Source organism: Tachypleus tridentatus, chromosome 3 (assembly GCF_004210375.1).
Source record: "Tachypleus tridentatus isolate NWPU-2018 chromosome 3, ASM421037v1, whole genome shotgun sequence".
Lineage (NCBI taxonomy): Eukaryota > Metazoa > Arthropoda > Merostomata > Xiphosura > Limulidae > Tachypleus > Tachypleus tridentatus.
Genome location: NC_134827.1, coordinates 69487809 through 69507121, shown reverse-complemented (window position 1 = coordinate 69507121; position 19313 = coordinate 69487809). Strand labels below are relative to the sequence as shown.

Below are 19313 nucleotides of genomic sequence, written 5' to 3'. Positions count from 1 at the left end.
ATTTCTAAGATTGGATTACCTCTAGTACTTAACGGTTTTGAAAAATAAAGAAGTGTAAATAAATTTGGGGTATCAGAACTATCCAGGAAACAACTTACAACAAATTATACACCAGCTATGGTAAGAGAAGTGCGATGTCTTATAAAAAGTCAAAGCTCGCGAAAGGTATAGACAGTATATTACATAATTAAAAGTTGTCAGAAAAATACACTATGCTTAAAATTGAGTTTCAGTCGAAAATATTTTTGATATTTAAAGTTTTAATACCTTTAGATTGTGCAATCTTTACATGCACATAAATGCCATGTTTTATCAGTGAGATCAAAACTCATAGTTTCCTTTTACAAAATAAACTTGAAGATAAAAAATACTACAACACACAATTGATGCCTTGATACAATAGAGAGTGTAGGAACTGCAATAATTAGTCAAGTGGTGGTTAGGACAGGTTGCAAAATCGACACCGAATATGCTTTCTCTTTCAGCCATGGGGACGTTAAAAATGTGACGGTCAACCCCCCTATTGATTTATGAAAAAGTAGCCCAAGAGTTGGCAATAGGTGTTGTTAACAAGCTGCTCTCCCTCTTGTCTATTACTTCTGAATCAAAGCAGATTAACTCAGATAGCTCTCGAGTAGCATTGTGCGAAATTATACAAATAAATAATTATCTCTTTTCCAGGTAGTCAGGACTGGTGAAGGGACAGCAATGTATTGTATGTGTAATAACACTGCTGTAATTAATTAGTAAGGACTGGATAGACCAGGGCTTTTGATAAATGAAAAGTCATTAAACTATTCCACGATATAACTTTATAAGAGAACATCTGACTCGTCCAATATATATAACAGTTATCAAAGTAATATAAATAAAACAACATGCTAAATATATAACTAGAATGTTTAAAACTACTACTCTCACTTCAATTATCCCCAAAATTTAACAAGGCTTAGAGTTGACTAGAAGAAGAGGTAAATAAAGCTAATTACACTGTAACAGTCGTAAAGAAGACACGATAAGTATCTAAAAGATTTGAAACAGTAATAAGACATAAAAATGAAAGATACAAAAATAATTCATTCAGCAACGAAAGTGGTAATATTAACTTTTTAAAATAAGAAATTAAACTGGAGGTATAACTAAAATGTAGAGATAAAGTGGCCTGCTTGCTGGTTTTCACTATAACCAAATAACTACTCTGTAAAGCTACCTGTTTGATAGTCTTGATGGTTTCTCACTAACAACAATATATCTGTAAAGTGTTCTGGTTGCTGGTTCTGATGTTGTTTTAAATAACTTAAAGAAGTTTATCATTATGCTAACTATACTTGTTGAACGTTTTAAGCTTTCTTCAAAAGTTTGTTGTGTTTATCAGGCGATACCAAAGGGAATGAGATAAATAACGAAATATGCTGATCGCAAATATTTTATTCCATTATCAGAAAAAAAAAAGGATATTTCAAAAGGAAGAGATAATGTGGTTACACTCACGGTTCGGCATGGCCAGGTGGGTTAAGGCGTGCAACTCGTAATATGAGGGTCACAGTCTCGCATCCCAATCGCGCCAAACATGTTCGCCCTTTCAGCCGTGGGGGCGTTATAATGTGACGGTCAATCCCACTATTCGTTAGTAAAAGAGTAGCCCAAGAGTTGGGAGTGGGTGGTGATGACTAGCTGCCTTCCTTTTAGCCTTACACTGCTAAATTAGGGACGGCTAGCGCAGATAGCCTTCGAGTAGCTTTGCGCGAAATTCAAAAACAAACCTTACACTCACCGCATTACTTTTTAAATTCTTCTCTTTAACTAAATTGTTTTTAGTATCCAATATTAAATTTATAAGAAACTTTATTAAGTATCAATAATTTGATCATAAAGCAGGGGTTAAGGTAGGGGTTCCTAACAATTATTTTATTACTTTTGTATTTTTTGTTTGGGAATTTCCTGCAAAGATACACTAAGGCTATCTATGCTATCACTCTTTAATTTATCAGTGTAAGACTAGAGGAAAGGTAACTAATGATCAGCACCATCTACCAACTCTATGGCTACTCTTTTGCCGACAAATAATGAGATTGATCGTCATATTATAAAACCCTCACTGCTGAAATGGGGAGAATGTTTGGTGTGACGGTTCTAGTTTTGTAATGACTGAAGGACCTCTATTAGGACCATGTCCATTTATTTTCGAATGCTAATCATTTACTCTGGGATACACTTGCTAAAATGAGGCTCTTTCCTTCCTATTTTTAAACACAAGCGTTTCAACAGTAAGAGGCCTTATAAGACTAAAACAAAGTTTCAATGGGCGGAGACGAAGATTTTCCAATATTTGGCTTTGTGCTTAATAACAAAATAACAAACACCAAGACGGGCAGGTATATGTCGTTACTAAGAAATAATTATCTCATTACAGATAATGAAATAATCTTTACGTGATTACTGAATGTCACCCTCAAGCAGTACACAAGCATAACATAAAAAACACTTATTATTATTTCTCATTGATTGCATTAAACATTTAAGAATGTTACCAAATGATTTCCAAAAACCTTGATTTACAGTCCTGCGTATCTTGTTGTATTGTTACGGTTAATAAATTAGACTTCCTTGCGAACTTGTTGCTTACATATCGTGCTGTACAGTCACGGTGAATGGATTGGACTCTATGGCTTGGTTTGGTTTGTTTGAAATTATGCGCAAAGCTACTCGAAAGCTATCTGCGCTAGCCGTCCCTAATTTAGCAGTGTAAGACTGCGTAATATTATAACGCACCACGGCTGATAGGGTGAGTGTTTGGCGTGACGGGGATTTGAGCGTCTCAACCATCTAGCCATGCTGGGCCATGTTCTTCGAAACATATTGAATACTTATTGAAAAGACACTATTTTATGCCTTATATTAGAATTAAAACTTTAGTCATGAATTTTAAATATCTGTATTGCATTTCCATGATGACAGTTCACGATCGAAATGCTATGGAAATAAAGCTATTTTTTATTTGTTGTGAAACTCAAGTACATCTTTTTCAGTTATAGACTGTATTGGTATGATATATTTGTTCTGCTATAAATGTGGCACAGAAAAACGTTGGTAATAAAAATAACTTTCCATGTGATTAGGTATACGCTATTGTTGTTTTTTTTTTCACAGTATTTATGGTACCAGCGTAAATTGCTATCATTAAAAAATCATAACAAAAGGTACCGTATATAGGCCAAATAATCGAAGAAGGAAAAGTGTAGAACTCGATATCCTATTTTATCAATTTCTGTTGTTATCAAACGGATTTTCAGTATACAACTGTTAAGTCAGTTACAAAGAATATTATTAAACTATAAACACTTCAGATAAAGGATATTTTATGCGATAATTCGTCCTTCTCGTGCAGAAACACCACCTCTCTTTCAATTCTAATAAAGATAGGCTATCAATATTCCGCGAAATAGACCATTCCTCTTAAACGGCAAATTTGTTTTATACGAAGACAAAGAGACTTTCACAGAATCTAGGTCATGCGTAATTTGAATAAATAAGTTTATAGATATTATCCAATGATTAAAACTGATCAAATGACTGTAACTAGTTGGTGTCATTACATTATCCTGATGGTAACTAGAATTCATCTTTATGCAATTGGTGTGAATATGTTGTTCTGATGGTAACTGGGATTCACCTTTAACTTATTGGTAAATATGCTGTTCTGATGGTAACTAGAATTCACTTGTATCTAATTGGTGTCAATATGTTATCCTGATGGTAGATATAATTTATTTTTATTTCTTTAGTTTCAATAATTTGTCATTTTAATGACATGTTTCTGTAGATGGAATTATTACCATGGTTACCTTGCTGTATTCTTCTGTATATGAGTTTATTAACATGATTATCTTGTTGTAAGTTTCTGTTTATGGGTTTGTCATCATGATCTATGTATGTATTATCCAGTCTTCCCTATACATTCATATAACACATTACTGTGAGAAGTTTGCACTTTCCAATTACATGTTTGTGTATAATTACTCATGTACTAAGTTTTCTGGAAATTTTGTTCTTATTTCTGTTAATACCATCATATATTGTTTAGAGTACGAAATAATCTCTTCAGTAAAGTAATGATTCTAATAAGCTTCAACCACATAGCACTCAATGGCCCTCAAGTAAAACATACTATATTTTACTGATGAAAGTGTATAAAACTATTAGAATTTCTAAGAGGATTAGGTAATATTATGGCAGAAGAAAATAATCTAATTTGATTGCTATGGAAATACCTCTTGAAATTAGAAATGTAAATTTAAGCTCTAGTCTTGGCTTAACTTGTTGAATGATAGTCCTACGTCTAAGATTGTTTTAACTCAAGCGACAGCTCAAATATCAATGTAACAAACAAAACAAGAAACCTGAAGTATAAAAGCTAACCTTGCAATGGTTATCAGGTAATGGGATTTTCTCTTTTGTGATTTGGTTTGTGTTTTTCATCCAGCGTGAATTCTAAAAACTAGGTTAAAGGGTGTAGGCGATGATAGTATTTATGGGTCCCAAAACGTTAGTTCTGAAAGTGAACAAAATTGAATACGTTTCCAAGAAAAGATACCGATACTTAAAATCATCATTAGTGTAATTAAACGTATTTTGCAACGAAATTAGTTCTGAAACCTAGCATTGTTAAAATTAAATACACTTTTAACGAAACGTATAGACGTTCATTCTGAAAGTTAACGTTGTTAACATTAAGCACATTTTCAACGAAAGACGTTAGTTCTGATAGTTAACATTGTTAACATTAAGTACATTTCCAACTAAAGATGTTGATTCTTAAAATTAACACTGGTAAAATTAGTATATACAAATTTAAACAAAGAAGTTGGTACTGAAAATTAACATTGTTCAAATGAGTATGTTTCAAAAGAAAGGCATTAGTTGTGAAAGTTAACATTGTTAAAATTAAGTACATTTTCATGGACAAACGTTAGTTCTGAAAGTTGATACTGTTAAAAATGCGTACATTTCTTAAAAAGAAAGATGGCGCTAAAAGCTAACATTATTAAAATTAAGTGCTTTTCAATAAAACACGTTGGCTCCGAATGCTAATTGTTAAAATTAAGTGCATTTCTGTGTGTGTTTGTGTGTGTTTCTTATAGCAAAGCCACATAGGGATATCTGTTCAGCCCACCGAGGGAAATCGAACCCCTGATTTTAGCCTTGTAAAGCCGGAGACATACCGCTGTACTAGCGGGGTGCAAGTGCATTTCTAATACAGAATTTGGTACTGAAAGTTAATATGTCTAAAACTAAATACGTTTTTTATGAGAGGTGTTATTTCTGAAAGTTAACACTTCTAAAATTAGGTATATTTTAAACGAAATACCCTAATTCTAAAAGTTAATATTCTTAAAATTAAGAAATTTCGAACGAAAGACGTTGATTCTTAAAATAAAATAGGGTAAAACTAAGTGCATTTTTAAAAAAGACGTTAGAGCTGAAAGTTAACATTTTAAAAATTAATCGTCCTTAAATTATTGTTAAAGTTAATTATATTCCTAACCAAAGGTTACCAGCTGGTACAACGGAGATTCTATAGATTTACAAGTTTAAAACTGGGGGTTCGATTTCCCTCGGTGGACACAGCAGATAGCCCGATTTGGTTTGGTATAAAAAAACATAACACTCCCAACAAAAGACGTGAGTTTTGAAATCTAAGATTGTTAAAATTAAGTACATTTTGAACGAAATACTTTATTACTGAAAGTTAATATTATTAAAATTTAGTGCTTTTTCAAAGAAAATTCGGAAAGTTAACATTATTAAATTTAAGTACATTTTCTACAAAAGATGTTAGTTTTTAAAATTAAAAATGTTAAATTTGTCACTTCAAAATATTTTCTCTACCGTTTAATAATATTAGAATTCAGATCACGGGTATAGCTGCGACCTCTTCCAATAGCTGTGAACATAAAAAATATCTTAATTTAAACTTAGAATAATTAAACTAATTTAATTTAAAATAATAGTACTGTCATTTATAAATTGAATAAAAGAAACAATGTTGTGGTTCTAGTTAACAACGAATATTTAATAAATATATTTGAAACGATTTAATTGAGTTTGTAATATCATATGATGATCGTACTGATGCCAGGAAAGCCAGTTTACAAAGATTCGTACTGGAACTAGAGAAATATTCTTAATAAATAACAGAATATCTTAATATTAGATAATTAGGTAGTCACTGAAGGTTATTTTATGATTAGTACATAAAAAAAATAAGAGAGGGCCATTACGATCTACTTGTTTTTGTTTCTTTTGAATTTCGCGCAAAGATACACGTCCCTAACTTAGCAGTATAAGAATAAAAGGAAGACAACTAGTCATAACCACCGACCGCCAATTCTTGGGCTATACGTTTACCAACGAATAGTGGGAGCAACCGAAATATTACAACACCTCACGGCTGAAAGGGCAAGCATGTTTATTATGACGGAGGCTCGAACCCGCGATAGTCAGATTATGAATCGAGTGCCTTAACCACCTGGCTATTCCAAGCCTCTATATTTACTTACTTTAGGTCTTGGATTTTATAACGTTAAACAAGAGTTGGATTTTCCTCCCAGTGGTATAACGATACGTATACGTACTCACACTGCTAAAAGCCAGTGTTCGATATCCATGGTAAACAGAGCATAGATAGCTCATTGTTTAGCTTTGTGCTTAATTTTAAACCAACAAACAGTTGGATTTTACTAATGATGTTAGTTGCACCAGTTTTGATGTTGGATCGCTGTATACCTTTATATGAGAGTATACAGTTACGAACCGATACCACTTTCTACAATAATTCCAATAATGCAACAATTCTTCAAATATTTTTTTTGTTAAGATTAGTGAGTTTACTAGAGAGTAATCTTACAGTGATGTTATGGGTTCTAGACTAGCGCCCCCTTTGGCCAAACCATTTTTGTGCTATTATGAAAAACAATAATTGGAAAAGTGATTGAAACAATTCAAACTAATCTCGTTTCTTTTTGTGTGGAATTGAGCACGAAGCTGCACAATGGACTGCCCGTGGTTTGCCCACCACGGGTATCGAAACCCAGTTTCTAGCGGTGTGACTTAAACCGGTCTGTTATCGCATATACGCAGCTGACACGTTTACCACCTTTAAGGAATGTGAAGAGAAAACATAACAGTATGTAGTTCACCATTTTTTTATGTCAGTAAGATAAAAAAATAATTTTTTAAACTCTTGATTGGTAATAATGGTCACTTCTAATGTGAGGCATAACCACGCACACGCAAATTCAGTGGCTCGTACTTTAATTTTGCAAGTTTTATACCAAATATTTTAAGGAAAACTCAGTTAATTTTTTTTCCATCGTGCGTATAAAATACCTATAACGCATGAGAGCTGATGTGAAGAATTTAATATCAAATAATTCTTATGTACTTTAACGTAAGATTAAAGGTGTGACGAATTTAATGACTTCTGACTATGATTAATAACGGATATAATTTGTCATTTTTTTAAAGTATATGGACCATTATACCTATACAAAGGTAAAGCCACTTGTGTGGCTTTCACACAAAGCAGTCTAGTCATGTATACATGTCACAAAATTAAAAAAAAAATTGTGAAATAAAAATGTCACAAAAGGTTTAACAAGAATTAAACTCTTGTGAATCATAACAATGTAGATATTGAAAAGATTAATTCATCATGTGAAATGTGTATAAGATTAATTAACAGTCATGTGAACAAGTTTAGAAAATAGATAACTTTCCACAGAATATTATCCTTATTACATATTTAGAAATATTTCCGAAAAATGTTTATCAAACCCGATTTAAATGGCAACACATTATAGTTCTAGTTTTTTTAGGCACATTTTTATTATTTCAACTAAATGATTGTATAGCAGTTTCTATGCTTACGCTATCAAATTCACATTATCTTTGGTAATGTCCTGTTTAAATCATTCTAAGGTTTCATCTTGATTATTTTACCTTCAGGAACTTGATCAAAGTCCAGCCTTTAGTTACAGGAACAGATGGCGTTTATCATATTGTCTCGCCCATTGGTACATTCTCATAAAATAATAGATACTCGTTATCATAATTACAGAGAAAACCGTATAACCACAAAACAATACACACCGTAAGTCTAACTTTGTGGTATTCATCAAACATACGTCATTTGCTAAGGTCTTGCCAGTCAGGACTGTTCTAACCAGTCTTCATTAAACACACGTAATTAATTAGCTAAAATCTCGACAGTGAGGATTGCTCTAATCTCGTGGTCTTCAGCACACAAACATCATTGTCGGTGAGTTAAGACCACGGTAGTCAGAACTGTTCTAACTTCCTGGTATTCGCCAACTAGACATCATTAACTAAGATCGTTATAGCCAGATTGTTTTGAATTCAGGTAGATACATTTGAAATTAAAGTTTTTAGTTTAAACTATATAGTAATAAAATGTCGACGTTATCTTGGCAGTTGTTACGAATCAATGATTCATTTCACTTTTGTTGAGTTTTTTTAAGCATACTAATCTAGTGTCCTCTTGTCTATGTTTTATAACAAAGAACCAGCGAATTAAGTCTATTTACTTAAATATAGAGAGCTACTGTATAGAATGTTTCTTTAGAAATTTTCACTTTAGTTAAGACAATATATGTTGTTGTTTTTTTAATTCTAATTATACGAGGCTGCTGGTAATAATGGCGTGTCATACAGTTAGGAATTGTATCACAAGAAACGTTTCTATGAATCACTGGTGACAAAATCATTGTAATTCCACCAACACCCACGAGTAAAAGTCTAAATTAAGTTGCTGTTACTGGATCTATACTCTGTACTGTTGTTTCGGAACTGCTTCACAGACATATTTATATTTGTTATGTGAAGACGTGATTTCAATGACTGGTTGAAAATAATTTGATCGACAATACAAAATTGGATGAAGTCTTTTAAGTTGAGTTTCAGTTGTGTGTCAATTCATTCTTAACTACATTTCAAAAAGAAAAATAACTTTAATATTTCAAAGGTTCTCTAACCATAATTTTGAACTGATACATTTGAAGTTTTTTCCAGAACCATATCACAAACACTAAACATTTCTCTTAGTGGATATTGGGCAAAGTAAATATAAACGCTAAAGAAGAAAATATTTAGCAGCTACATGGAGCACTAATAGTAAAAAATAAAACCAATAATTGTAAATTTTAGAAACATATCTTTAAGGAGCAAATGGCTGAAAGAAGGTAAGACGTATTAAGAAAATTGTGCAGTGACCATTAATAAAAAAATAAAATATTTAAGTGAACATTTCAGACCATTAAGAAAAACAATGACTATAAATTGAAGAAAGCAGACGAAGAATAAGATGTTAACTTCACTCGGTTAAAAAGAATTAGAGAGTTTGATAAAACTGGAAAACAGTAACATAAGAAAAGAGGTCGAATGGATCTTCTTTTCCCTTAGAAATAATGCTCATTTTTTTAAGTTACAAATTTTTATGAAAATGTTACAAAGGAAAATATTTCCAATTTACAAGCATTTTATGGTCAAACATGTATTATATTGTTTAATATACTACATTTAAACATTAGAACTTTAAGATAAAATTTGTACGAATAGAAGTATTACTTAAGACATTAAATAAAAATGTATTTATAGTAATATTAAGTTCAATATAAGTTAAAGATGAAAAAAGTAAATATTTCAATTAAAGGGACATAAAGTGTATTAAAATGTAGAATGTATACACAGGCGGTATTATTGTTCATGTAAAAAGAAAGTAACTGTGAAAATTTTAAGTATAACTAAATAATCAGCAGAAATACGCCGATAACAGTTACTAATTCAAGTGAACCATGTTTTGATCGTATTTTATTAAACATAATCTATGGTATGAAAGAATCTCTCTCTAAATATATATGTTATTGCACATACTTCTTTCATAGAAACCATTGCCTTTTAGTCCCCTCAAAGGAACGATGGCTTTCACACTAAGCATTGCTTCTAGTCATGTCAAACACACAGTATGTTTCACACTAAACATAGCTTTTAATTTTGTCAAAAAAACAGTGGCTTTCAGACTAAACAGTTTTCAGTTCTGTCAAAACAACAACAACAACAACAAAACAGGAGAAGTTCACTCGGTATTACCTTTTATGTATACATGTTATTAAGGCTATCCAAAAGGTTAACACATAATGTGAGAGCTAACCTTAAAACCATTCAGCGAAGTTTTGAAGAAAGAAAATAATTTTAAAATGGCGTTTACTGCATACAAATACAATTTTATCTGTGTGGCGTAGAGAAACAAAGAAGGTTTCATAACTCTGAACTGAGTGACATTAGTTTCTAGATACATCAGTCACATCTGGAGATAAGGACGTATACCTGAGTAGATTAGCTTAATAATTCTTGGTAATGAATAATTGTCTTCAGTTTTCTATTTACATAATGTGATGCACTTTGCGTAAGCCAATGTATTATATAGCCAGAACTCCTCTCTCCCACGTGAAAGCTAACTTTTAACAGACGAAAGTGGTTGTTTGTGTTGACCTTTTTGGTATGTGCGTGAATGTCTTTTCAGCATGATAGTAAAATCTAAAAATTAAATTTTTGACTATCGAGTATTTTATGTCGTATGTTGAAGTGCATAACTACAGTAATTAAAACACAAAGCTTATTATCGATTTAAGCAGAAGGTATTTATTTTAGGTATACTACGTACACTTGTTTGTTTGTTTTGGAATTTCGCACAAAGCTACTCGAGGGCTATCTGTGCTAGCCGTCCCTAATTTAGCAGTGTAAGACTAGAGGGAAGGCAGCTAGTCATCACCACCCACCGCCAGCTCTTGGGCTACTCTTTTACCAACGAATAGTGGGATTGACCGTCACATTATACACCCCCACGGCTGGGAGGGGCGAGCTTGTTTAGCGCGACGCGGGCGCGAACTCGCGACCCTCGGATTACGAGTCGCACGCCTTACGCGCTTGGCCATGCCAGGCCACTACGTACACTACGCTTCGTTTTAAGATATTAAACTATGCTGACCTTAATAATATAAACCTTGTTCGAAACTTAAATATCTTAGAAAAGCATGCTGACATTAATAATATAAACACTGTTTAAAACTTAAGTATCTTAAGAAGTATTCTGACATTAATAATATAAACCTTGTTTAAAACTTAAATATCTTAAAAAGTATGCTGGCATTAATAATATAAACCGTGTTTGAAAATTAGATATATTAAAAAGTATGCTGAAATTAATAATATAAACCTGGTTTAAAACTTAAATATCTTAAAAAGTATGCTGGCATTAATAATATAAACCTTGTTTAAAACTTAAATATCTTAGAACGTATGCTGACATTAATAATGTAAACATTATTTGAAACTTTAATATCTTAAAAAGCATGCTGAAATTAATAATATAAACCTTGTTCGAAACTTAAATATCTTAGAAAAGCATGCTGACATTAATAATATAAACACTGTTTAAAACTTAAATATCTTAAAAAATATTCTGACATTAATAATATAAACCTTGTTTAGAACTTAAATATCTTAAAAAGTATGTTGATATACAATTTAACTTAAAGATTTTCAAGTCCCCTATTAATGGCATTTCCGATCGATTTTACGTTCTACTAGCACAGCGTTTTGTCTGAGGATTCCCACTGCAAGAAATTGCCTTTCGATTCCTCTGGGGGGTCAATTAACACATTGTGTAGCTTTGTCCTTATTTAACAAATTACTTTTAATACATTTGATTTTCTCAAAATGTTCAAGAATTTTATTATAATTGGCGTTTTTTAGGCCACGTTTTTTTGATATGGCGACACGATAAAGAAAACTTAACTGAGTAGCTTAATAACATTGACAATCCTATTAAATGTACTCAGAAATTGAGAAAAGCAGTTGTTTACAATTTTTTAATATTTTAGTAAATAAAGATATGTGAAAATTGGACATTACTACTTATCGAAAATCAAACTGATTAATCATGCTAACACATCAAAAATCATGCCACACTAATTCTCAGTCACTATTTTTGATTATTATGTGAATAAAATTTTAAAGTTATGTTGGAAAGAGAAAGATATTAAAAAGAGTTATTATTGATCAAGCATGTAACAGTAGAAAAACATTTTTAATCCTGGTATTGTTGAAAGAGCAGTCAAGAAATTTAAAAACGGGGATAAAATTCTACATTAAGAGCAACTATAAGAAAATCAGATTAGAAAAAGAAGTATCGTATTGCTATTGTATCTGGTTTATCTTGTCAATTAATGTTGCAACTAAGGAAACAATAGAAAATATATTTTTGTATGTAGACCGATGTATAAAATCAGACAGGTTATTTATATAAATAAAAATAATATCGGTTTAAAGAAAATCGCTGGTATAAAAGGATAATATGAGAATCTGGAAATATTTATATAAGACAAACTAGAATAAATTTGCTTGGCCTGGCATGGCCCGATGGTCAGGGCTCTCGTCTCGCTTTAAGCATGGCGCAAGTTATAGCGAACAAGCCCGCCCTTTCAGCCATGTGACGGTTATTCCCATTACTCTTTGGTGAAGATCAGCTCAAGAGGTGGCGGTGGGCGGTGCTGACAAACTGGCTTCACTCTAGTCTATAACGTTTATAACCACTTGGCCATGCCGGGCCTGCATGTCTGGGTAATTTGGTTTCCCATAGCCACAGTTTTGTTTGTTTGTTTTTTGAATTTCGCACAAAGCTACTCGAAAGCTATCTGCGCTAGCCGTCCCTAATTTAGCAGTGTAAGACTAAAGGGAAGGCAACTACTCTTTTACCAACGAATAGTGGGATTGAGTGTCACATTATAACGCCCCAACGGCTGAAAGGGCGAACATATTTGGCGCGACGGGGCTGCGAACCCGCGACTCTCAGATTATGAGTCGCACGCTTTAACACGCTTGGCCACAGCCACTGAACATACATCGCTTTCTCCTTCAAATATAAAAGTTGCTTAATTTGTACAATACAATACTGAACTCGTCGTGCATTAATTTACGCACAAAAATAAAAAATAAATTAAGTTTGTTTTAGCGTTATAAGGGAACAACAGATATAAAACATACTTGTATTTTCGTTGAGTAGAAAGAAGGATAAAATACAATGTTAAATTGTTTATCGAGTAGACACTACTGCAAAGAGGAATTCAAAATTATAATTTATTTTCGTCCCTTAGATTTGTCTATTATATATCAAGAAAACTCCTTATTCTACCTAGACATTTGGAACGATGGCACACAACGTCGAATTAGATAACCTAGACAGCCAGAACGAAATGTAAGTCATAGCATACCTTGAAAATGTTTTAGAGAGAAATGTCATTATATAAATGAGTCTCTAAACAAAGGTCATTATTTATTAAATAAATTTCTAAGCAAAGGTCATTATTTAAACACGTATCTAAGCAAGCATAAAACAGACAAAATGCTGTTCGTTTGGTTCCGTTTCTACCTTGTCTTTTATTCTTGACATCAAGATACATGAAACTGGTCTTCGTGACTGAAAGTCTGATAAAACTGTTTCTTAATCATAAGGTTCTGTGCATAGTTGTGGTCATTCCCAATAAGTGTGTATAAAGTGAAATTCTCATCTATTATAAACATGTATTAGTCTAGGAAAGGGCAAGACACGACCACTATTAGTGTAGGCTAAAATTTAGTCATGTTCAAAGTTAGTCTAGGAAAGAAAAAAAAAACATTCACTTTTATATAATTGATACCTAAAGCCGTCGGTGCTTAGTGAAACTCCATAATTACAGCTTTGAGGGAAAGTTTGTTTCTGCTTGTTTTTATATTTCGCACAAAGCTACACGAGAGCTATCTGTGCTAGCCGTCCCTAATTTAGCAGTGTAAGACTAGTCATCACCACCCACCGCCAACTCTTGGGCTACCCTTTTACCAACGAATAGTGGAATTGACCTTCACATTATAACGCTCTCTCGGCTAAAAGGGCGAGCATGCTTGGTGCGACTAGGATTCGAACCCGCGACCCTCAGATTAGGAGTCGAACGTCTTAACCAACCTGGCCATGCCGGGTCTATTGAGGGAAAAAGCAAAGACAGTTGTATCTTTCACAAAAACTTCCCTTATTAACGATTGTGGTTTGCCAGTAAAGGTGAAACAATGGTCGTTAATAAATCAAATTTTTGTGAAACATACAGTTGACTTTAGTTCCTCTCTTCAATGTTCAATTTTAGTCTAGATTAGGATTTAGGTGTTTTTAAAGTTAGTCTAGGAGAGGACTAAGCATATGAACTTGTAGTGTATATTAGGATTTAGATATATTAAAAGTTCGTCTGGAAAAAGAGATAAGACATATCCAGCTTTAGTATAGATTAGGATTTAGGTATATTCAAAGTTCGTCTGGAAAAGGGGTAACACACATCCACTTTTAGTATAGATTAGGTTTTAGGTATATTCAAAGTTCGTCTGGAAAAGGGATAAGACATATCCACTTTTAGTATAGGCCATGGTTTACGTGTACTAAAAGTTAGTTTATGGAAAGATAAGTTATATCTAAAATTAATCTAGAAAAATAACAGAGGAGCCTATAAAAAATAGTATTCGCTCATTGTTTGCAAAAAAATTACACAAAGACAATTTTAAGGTAGGAATTAAAATTAAGACTGTGTTTTGACTTAAGATGTATGACAGTTCTTACTTGAAATAGATTACATTGAGAAAAGAACTAAAAGGTTCGTGTAATTGTTGAAAATAATTAAACTTTAAAGACTGACTTTTCTTTTTGTAGAGATTCAGATTTGAAAGTTAATTGGGATATTTATGAAGAAAGTTATCCTGTAGAAAACAGCATTGCTACAACACCAAGATGGGTTGACTGGACTTTGAAAATCATTAAGTTAGCTATGTATCTCATTACCTTTACCGTCTTGCTTGTCTCAGGAGTACTCTCGAAAATTACCCTCATGTTTATGATGTCACAATTGAAAAAAAATCACACCATCCAGATGTGCAATAAAAAATTTGGTAAGTGATTTTTTAAAGATTTTCATGGTTTAGTGTTATGAAGAATGTACACGTTTCAGAAGTTGTGCGATAATTTTAACTAAAGTGTAGAAACTAAATAATGATTGATATATCTCTTTAATAATATTTTCTGACAGCCAAGCACTTCCCAGTAATTAGCGTGTCGAACTATGGATTTTAGTGGTTTGCATTAGTTACCGTAAACACGTAATTGAGGATAAAGAGTAGCCCATGAGTTGGCAGAAGGTGGGGTTAACTAGCTGTATTCCCTCCAGTCTAACACTGCTAAATTAGGGACGACTTGCGTAGATAGCTATTTTATATATTTGCGCGAAGTTTAAAACAAGAAAATGTATTTTCGTAATTTTATTTTTCACTAGCTACTAGTCATTCACCACGGAAAGCTTTGTGATGTTAACTAAACTCTACACCATTAAACACATTATGATATCAACTAAATTCTAAACCATTAAACACATTGTGATATCAACTGAACTCTAAACCAAAGGTGGAGAACCTTTTCACATCGGAAGGCCACATTTTGTTTTTATTTAACCCAGATTATACTACGCCGCATGTTGATAATTGTACTCCGCTGGTACAGCGGTAAGTCTACGTATTTACGAGGCTAAAATCAAGGGTTTGATTCCACTCTGTGGACTCAGGAGATAGCCCAATGTGGCTTTGCTATAAGAAAAAAACATGGAAGTGTTATATTTTTGTCCACATATTGACTGATTTTAATTAAAGGTCTTTAAACAAACTAACATTCAGAAAAGACACATTTATTTGTTTGAAAAAGTTGTCAATAGGACTAACAATAAGTGGAAAACTTTGACAACAAACCATTTAAAGACTTTTTTGTGACAGCTTATTGCTGAACAGGAATCGGATATTTCGTTACAACATCTTTGACCTTAGATTTAATTGGTTCTCCAGGTGAATACCTGTCATCTAAGATCTCAAACGCGTTTTAATTTGTGTTAGAAATGAAAATGTTGTTTCACAACAATAGGTTGTGCCAAAACAAGACAGCATTCGACAAGCATGTTAACGCAGACGTAGGTATCCAACAGTATTTTTCCATATTTTAATGGGATCCTTCTTAGTGTCAAATTGAGACTTCAGAATATTATATTTTGAGAACTCAATCAATTCCATTTGTAAGTCATCAGATGCTTTGGGGACATCAATCAGGTGTGGTTGGAAAGCCAGTTTCAGTGTTGGATCATGCTTCTCAAAATTTGCAAACGTTTCATTGTATTCTTCAATCAGGAAGTCTAGAACAGTTGTGTATTGTTTCATGTCATATATCCCTAAAGGTTTGATTGTATCCTCTTCATTAATTACTTTTGTTACTTCTGGAAAGTGTTCAGTTGGAAGTGCCGATCGGATAAGGAGAGTTTTGAAAAAGGTCAGTTTTTCCGAAATTCTTGAATTTTTAGCCACGTATCGTATGTAGATTTAGTTTCACCTTGCAACAAAATATTCAGATCAGTTATGCAGAAATTCTCTTTTGACAATTCACACGGTTGATTCAGTTCCTCAAAAAATCTTGTGACTTCTTTTCGCAAAGACAAAAGTTTGACATGTATTTGTCCTCGTGATAACCAGCACACTTTAGAATTATATGGCAGATCCACACTGAATGTTTCATCATCAAGATGAAACATGTTGCGAAATTTATGATGACATGATGTATATGCGATGACGTGATGCATTTGCTCGAATTTAGTTTATAGTACCAATAACTTTATTTAATGTGTCACTTAAAACAGTAGATTTGGCACAGAGATCCTGTTGATGCAAAAGACAATGAAAGGAAGTCAAAGTATCTGGATCTGACAATTCTTTTTTTAGTAACGACACAAATCCTTCACATTTCCTTCTCGTAGAAGGTACACCGTCTGTGCATACCGTCTGTTATGTAACAAAATTACATAAATTCAGTTTCGCTTCATAGCATTTTGTCTTTAAAGATAGCGAAGATGTCAGTTACACATGTCCTTGCCGTAAGGGTACCCAAAACGAGTAACTCCTCGTGGCAATGAAAATCCGCAGTTAAAACATTAATAAAAAATAACCTTTGCACTGAGTCAGTAATGTCAGTGGATTCATCCAAGGCAATTAAATAATAAATATCTTTGCTTTGGCATATTGTATGAAGTTATTCTGTTACATTGAAGGCTAATTCATGTTATCAATCAGTTATGGTCCTTCTCGAAAGAGGTAGTTGTTTGTGTTGGTTTATTTGTGTTTTTCTTATAGCAAAGACACATCGAGCTATCTACTGAGTCCACCGAGGGGAATCGAACCTTTGGTTGTAGCGTTGTAAATCCGTAGACTTACCGCTGTACTAGCTGAATCTAAACATCTTACAACTTCAATAATCCATTCTTTTGTAATTTGCATATCACTAAATGGCTTACCTCTTCTTTCCAGTATACATGCTACTTTATAAGATGCTTCAGTGGTTTCATTTTCTGATCCTAACATCATTTTGAATACTTGGCTACTGTTTTGCATCTTTCATTTTCTTAAGTACAGATTTTTGGGATTCTCCTTCCAGTTTAGCATATTACTGTACTTATGAGTTACATAATGGTGATATGCATTGTATTTCTTCACTGTTGCAATTACAGAGTCGCAGAGAAAATATATCATTTTATCTTCCACAGCAACAACGTAATATTTCAATTCCCATTCTTCACTGAATACTCTGTTTTCATCCTTCAATGTTTTTTTTCCTATTTTTTGACATGACTGAGATACTAGTAAATTACAAAAAAAAACGATACACTGATTCAAGGAAGATTCAGTTTTAAAGGAGATACACACTGGTAAACAGTGACATTATCAGAGAACAGTCATCAACTGACAGTGAACAAAACAAACAAAAGCCTGACAGGTATTTCGGTTTGAATCTTTATGTCCCTATTGCTTGGAAAGAGTGATAACCGATGGTACTCAGAAGTTGCTTTCCCTTCAACCCACTCCTGAATTTGGTGTTTTGATGATGCAACCCAAAAGAAAAAAAACGCAAGCAATTTTCAGCAACAGCAGATGACAGGCACCCAATCATGAGTGTGAATATCGTATACAAAATCACAAAATCAACGGCCAGTATTGGTTCATCAGGGCGGCGGGGATCTATAAACCCGATGCCAAATTTCTGATGTGAGAGAAACGAGAGAACTCTGAGAATTAGCTGGCGCTAATGAAGCTAGCTAGCGCACGTTAAGTTATCGTGAAGAAGAATGAAGGGCTTGCAAATTGCGGTGGCTCAACTGCAGATGTAAGTGAGGTTGGAAAATACCATAACCTTAAATCGTCTGATATTTTCCGTGACTTGCGGTTTCATGGGCGTAAAGCGAGACCGCAGGCATGTTGATGATGAAGGCTATGAAAAGTAGTTCCATAACGAGGTAGGAGGTGGTGGTGATTCGGCAGCCCAATTCCACGGGACAGTGGATAGTGGTGAATCCGCAGCCCGGTGATCTGTCGTCTGGGTAGCCTTTCTTCGCCGATAGGTGCTGGTGTGGGTCGCTTGTGATATTTCTTAGAGGCATTTACCGAGATGTTCGGTATAAGTAGAAGCGTCACCCGTAGTGATATCCAGAAATGTGGTTTGAGTCAATTGCTGCTAAGTAAGATCTCTTCACCAATTACTAAGTTGCCATTGACACGGTATGGCCAATGACACGAATGTATGGCATTACGTCATGAAAAAATATGGATTTAGTATTTTCGGACAAACCTGCAAAAAGATGCAGGTTCCCCACCCCTGCTCTAAACTATAAAACACGTTGTGATGTCAATTAAACTCTAAACCATAAAATACGTTGTGATATCTATCAAATACTAAACCATTATTGTAATTACCAAACTTCAATTCATCATCCTTTCTCTGTTGTTTTTACAGTATGGAATCAACTATGTAATATCAACGTAGTATTGCTCACGACTAGAAGTAAAAAGTTTCTACTGTTAGGAAAAGTCAGTATTCCGAACTATGTAAGGATAGTATAAACTACGTAAGTCATAAAGAAAAAAAATTCATTCAATTCATGTAAATATCTTCGTTTTGTCTGTGAAGTAATGTGTGCCTGAATGTATCAAACTGTGGATTTATTTGTCGTATTTAAAATTTCACGCTAAACTCTTTGTGAAAATGTCATTCAAATTCCACTATTCGATTAGAGTTGACAAAGAGTTAGCGATCGGTGTTGTTAAATTTCTACTTTTCCTCTTGCCTAATTGGTTCAAAATTA

The 19313-nt window shown here is 33.3% G+C and overlaps 1 protein-coding gene across 7 annotated transcripts in view; it reads left to right on the top strand.

The window, feature by feature from the left end:
- Positions 1-3518: 3518 nt before the first annotated feature.
- LOC143247090 (chitin synthase chs-2-like) overlaps positions 3519-19313 on the top strand; it is a 47555-nt gene continuing 31760 nt past the window's right edge. Inside the window, exons 1-4 of one of the 7 annotated variants that reach the window (XM_076494537.1) lie at positions 3519-3686; positions 6321-7186; positions 13233-13333; positions 14807-15042. In XM_076494537.1, coding sequence (XP_076350652.1) covers positions 13287-13333; positions 14807-15042 — 283 coding nt within the window. In that variant the 5' untranslated portion in view covers positions 3519-3686; positions 6321-7186; positions 13233-13286. Of the gene's footprint in view, positions 3687-6320; positions 7187-8157; positions 8423-13232; positions 13334-14806; positions 15043-19313 lie in introns of those variants that run through there. The other 6 variants (XM_076494536.1, XM_076494538.1, XM_076494534.1 and 3 more) reach the window with 6 other exon arrangements.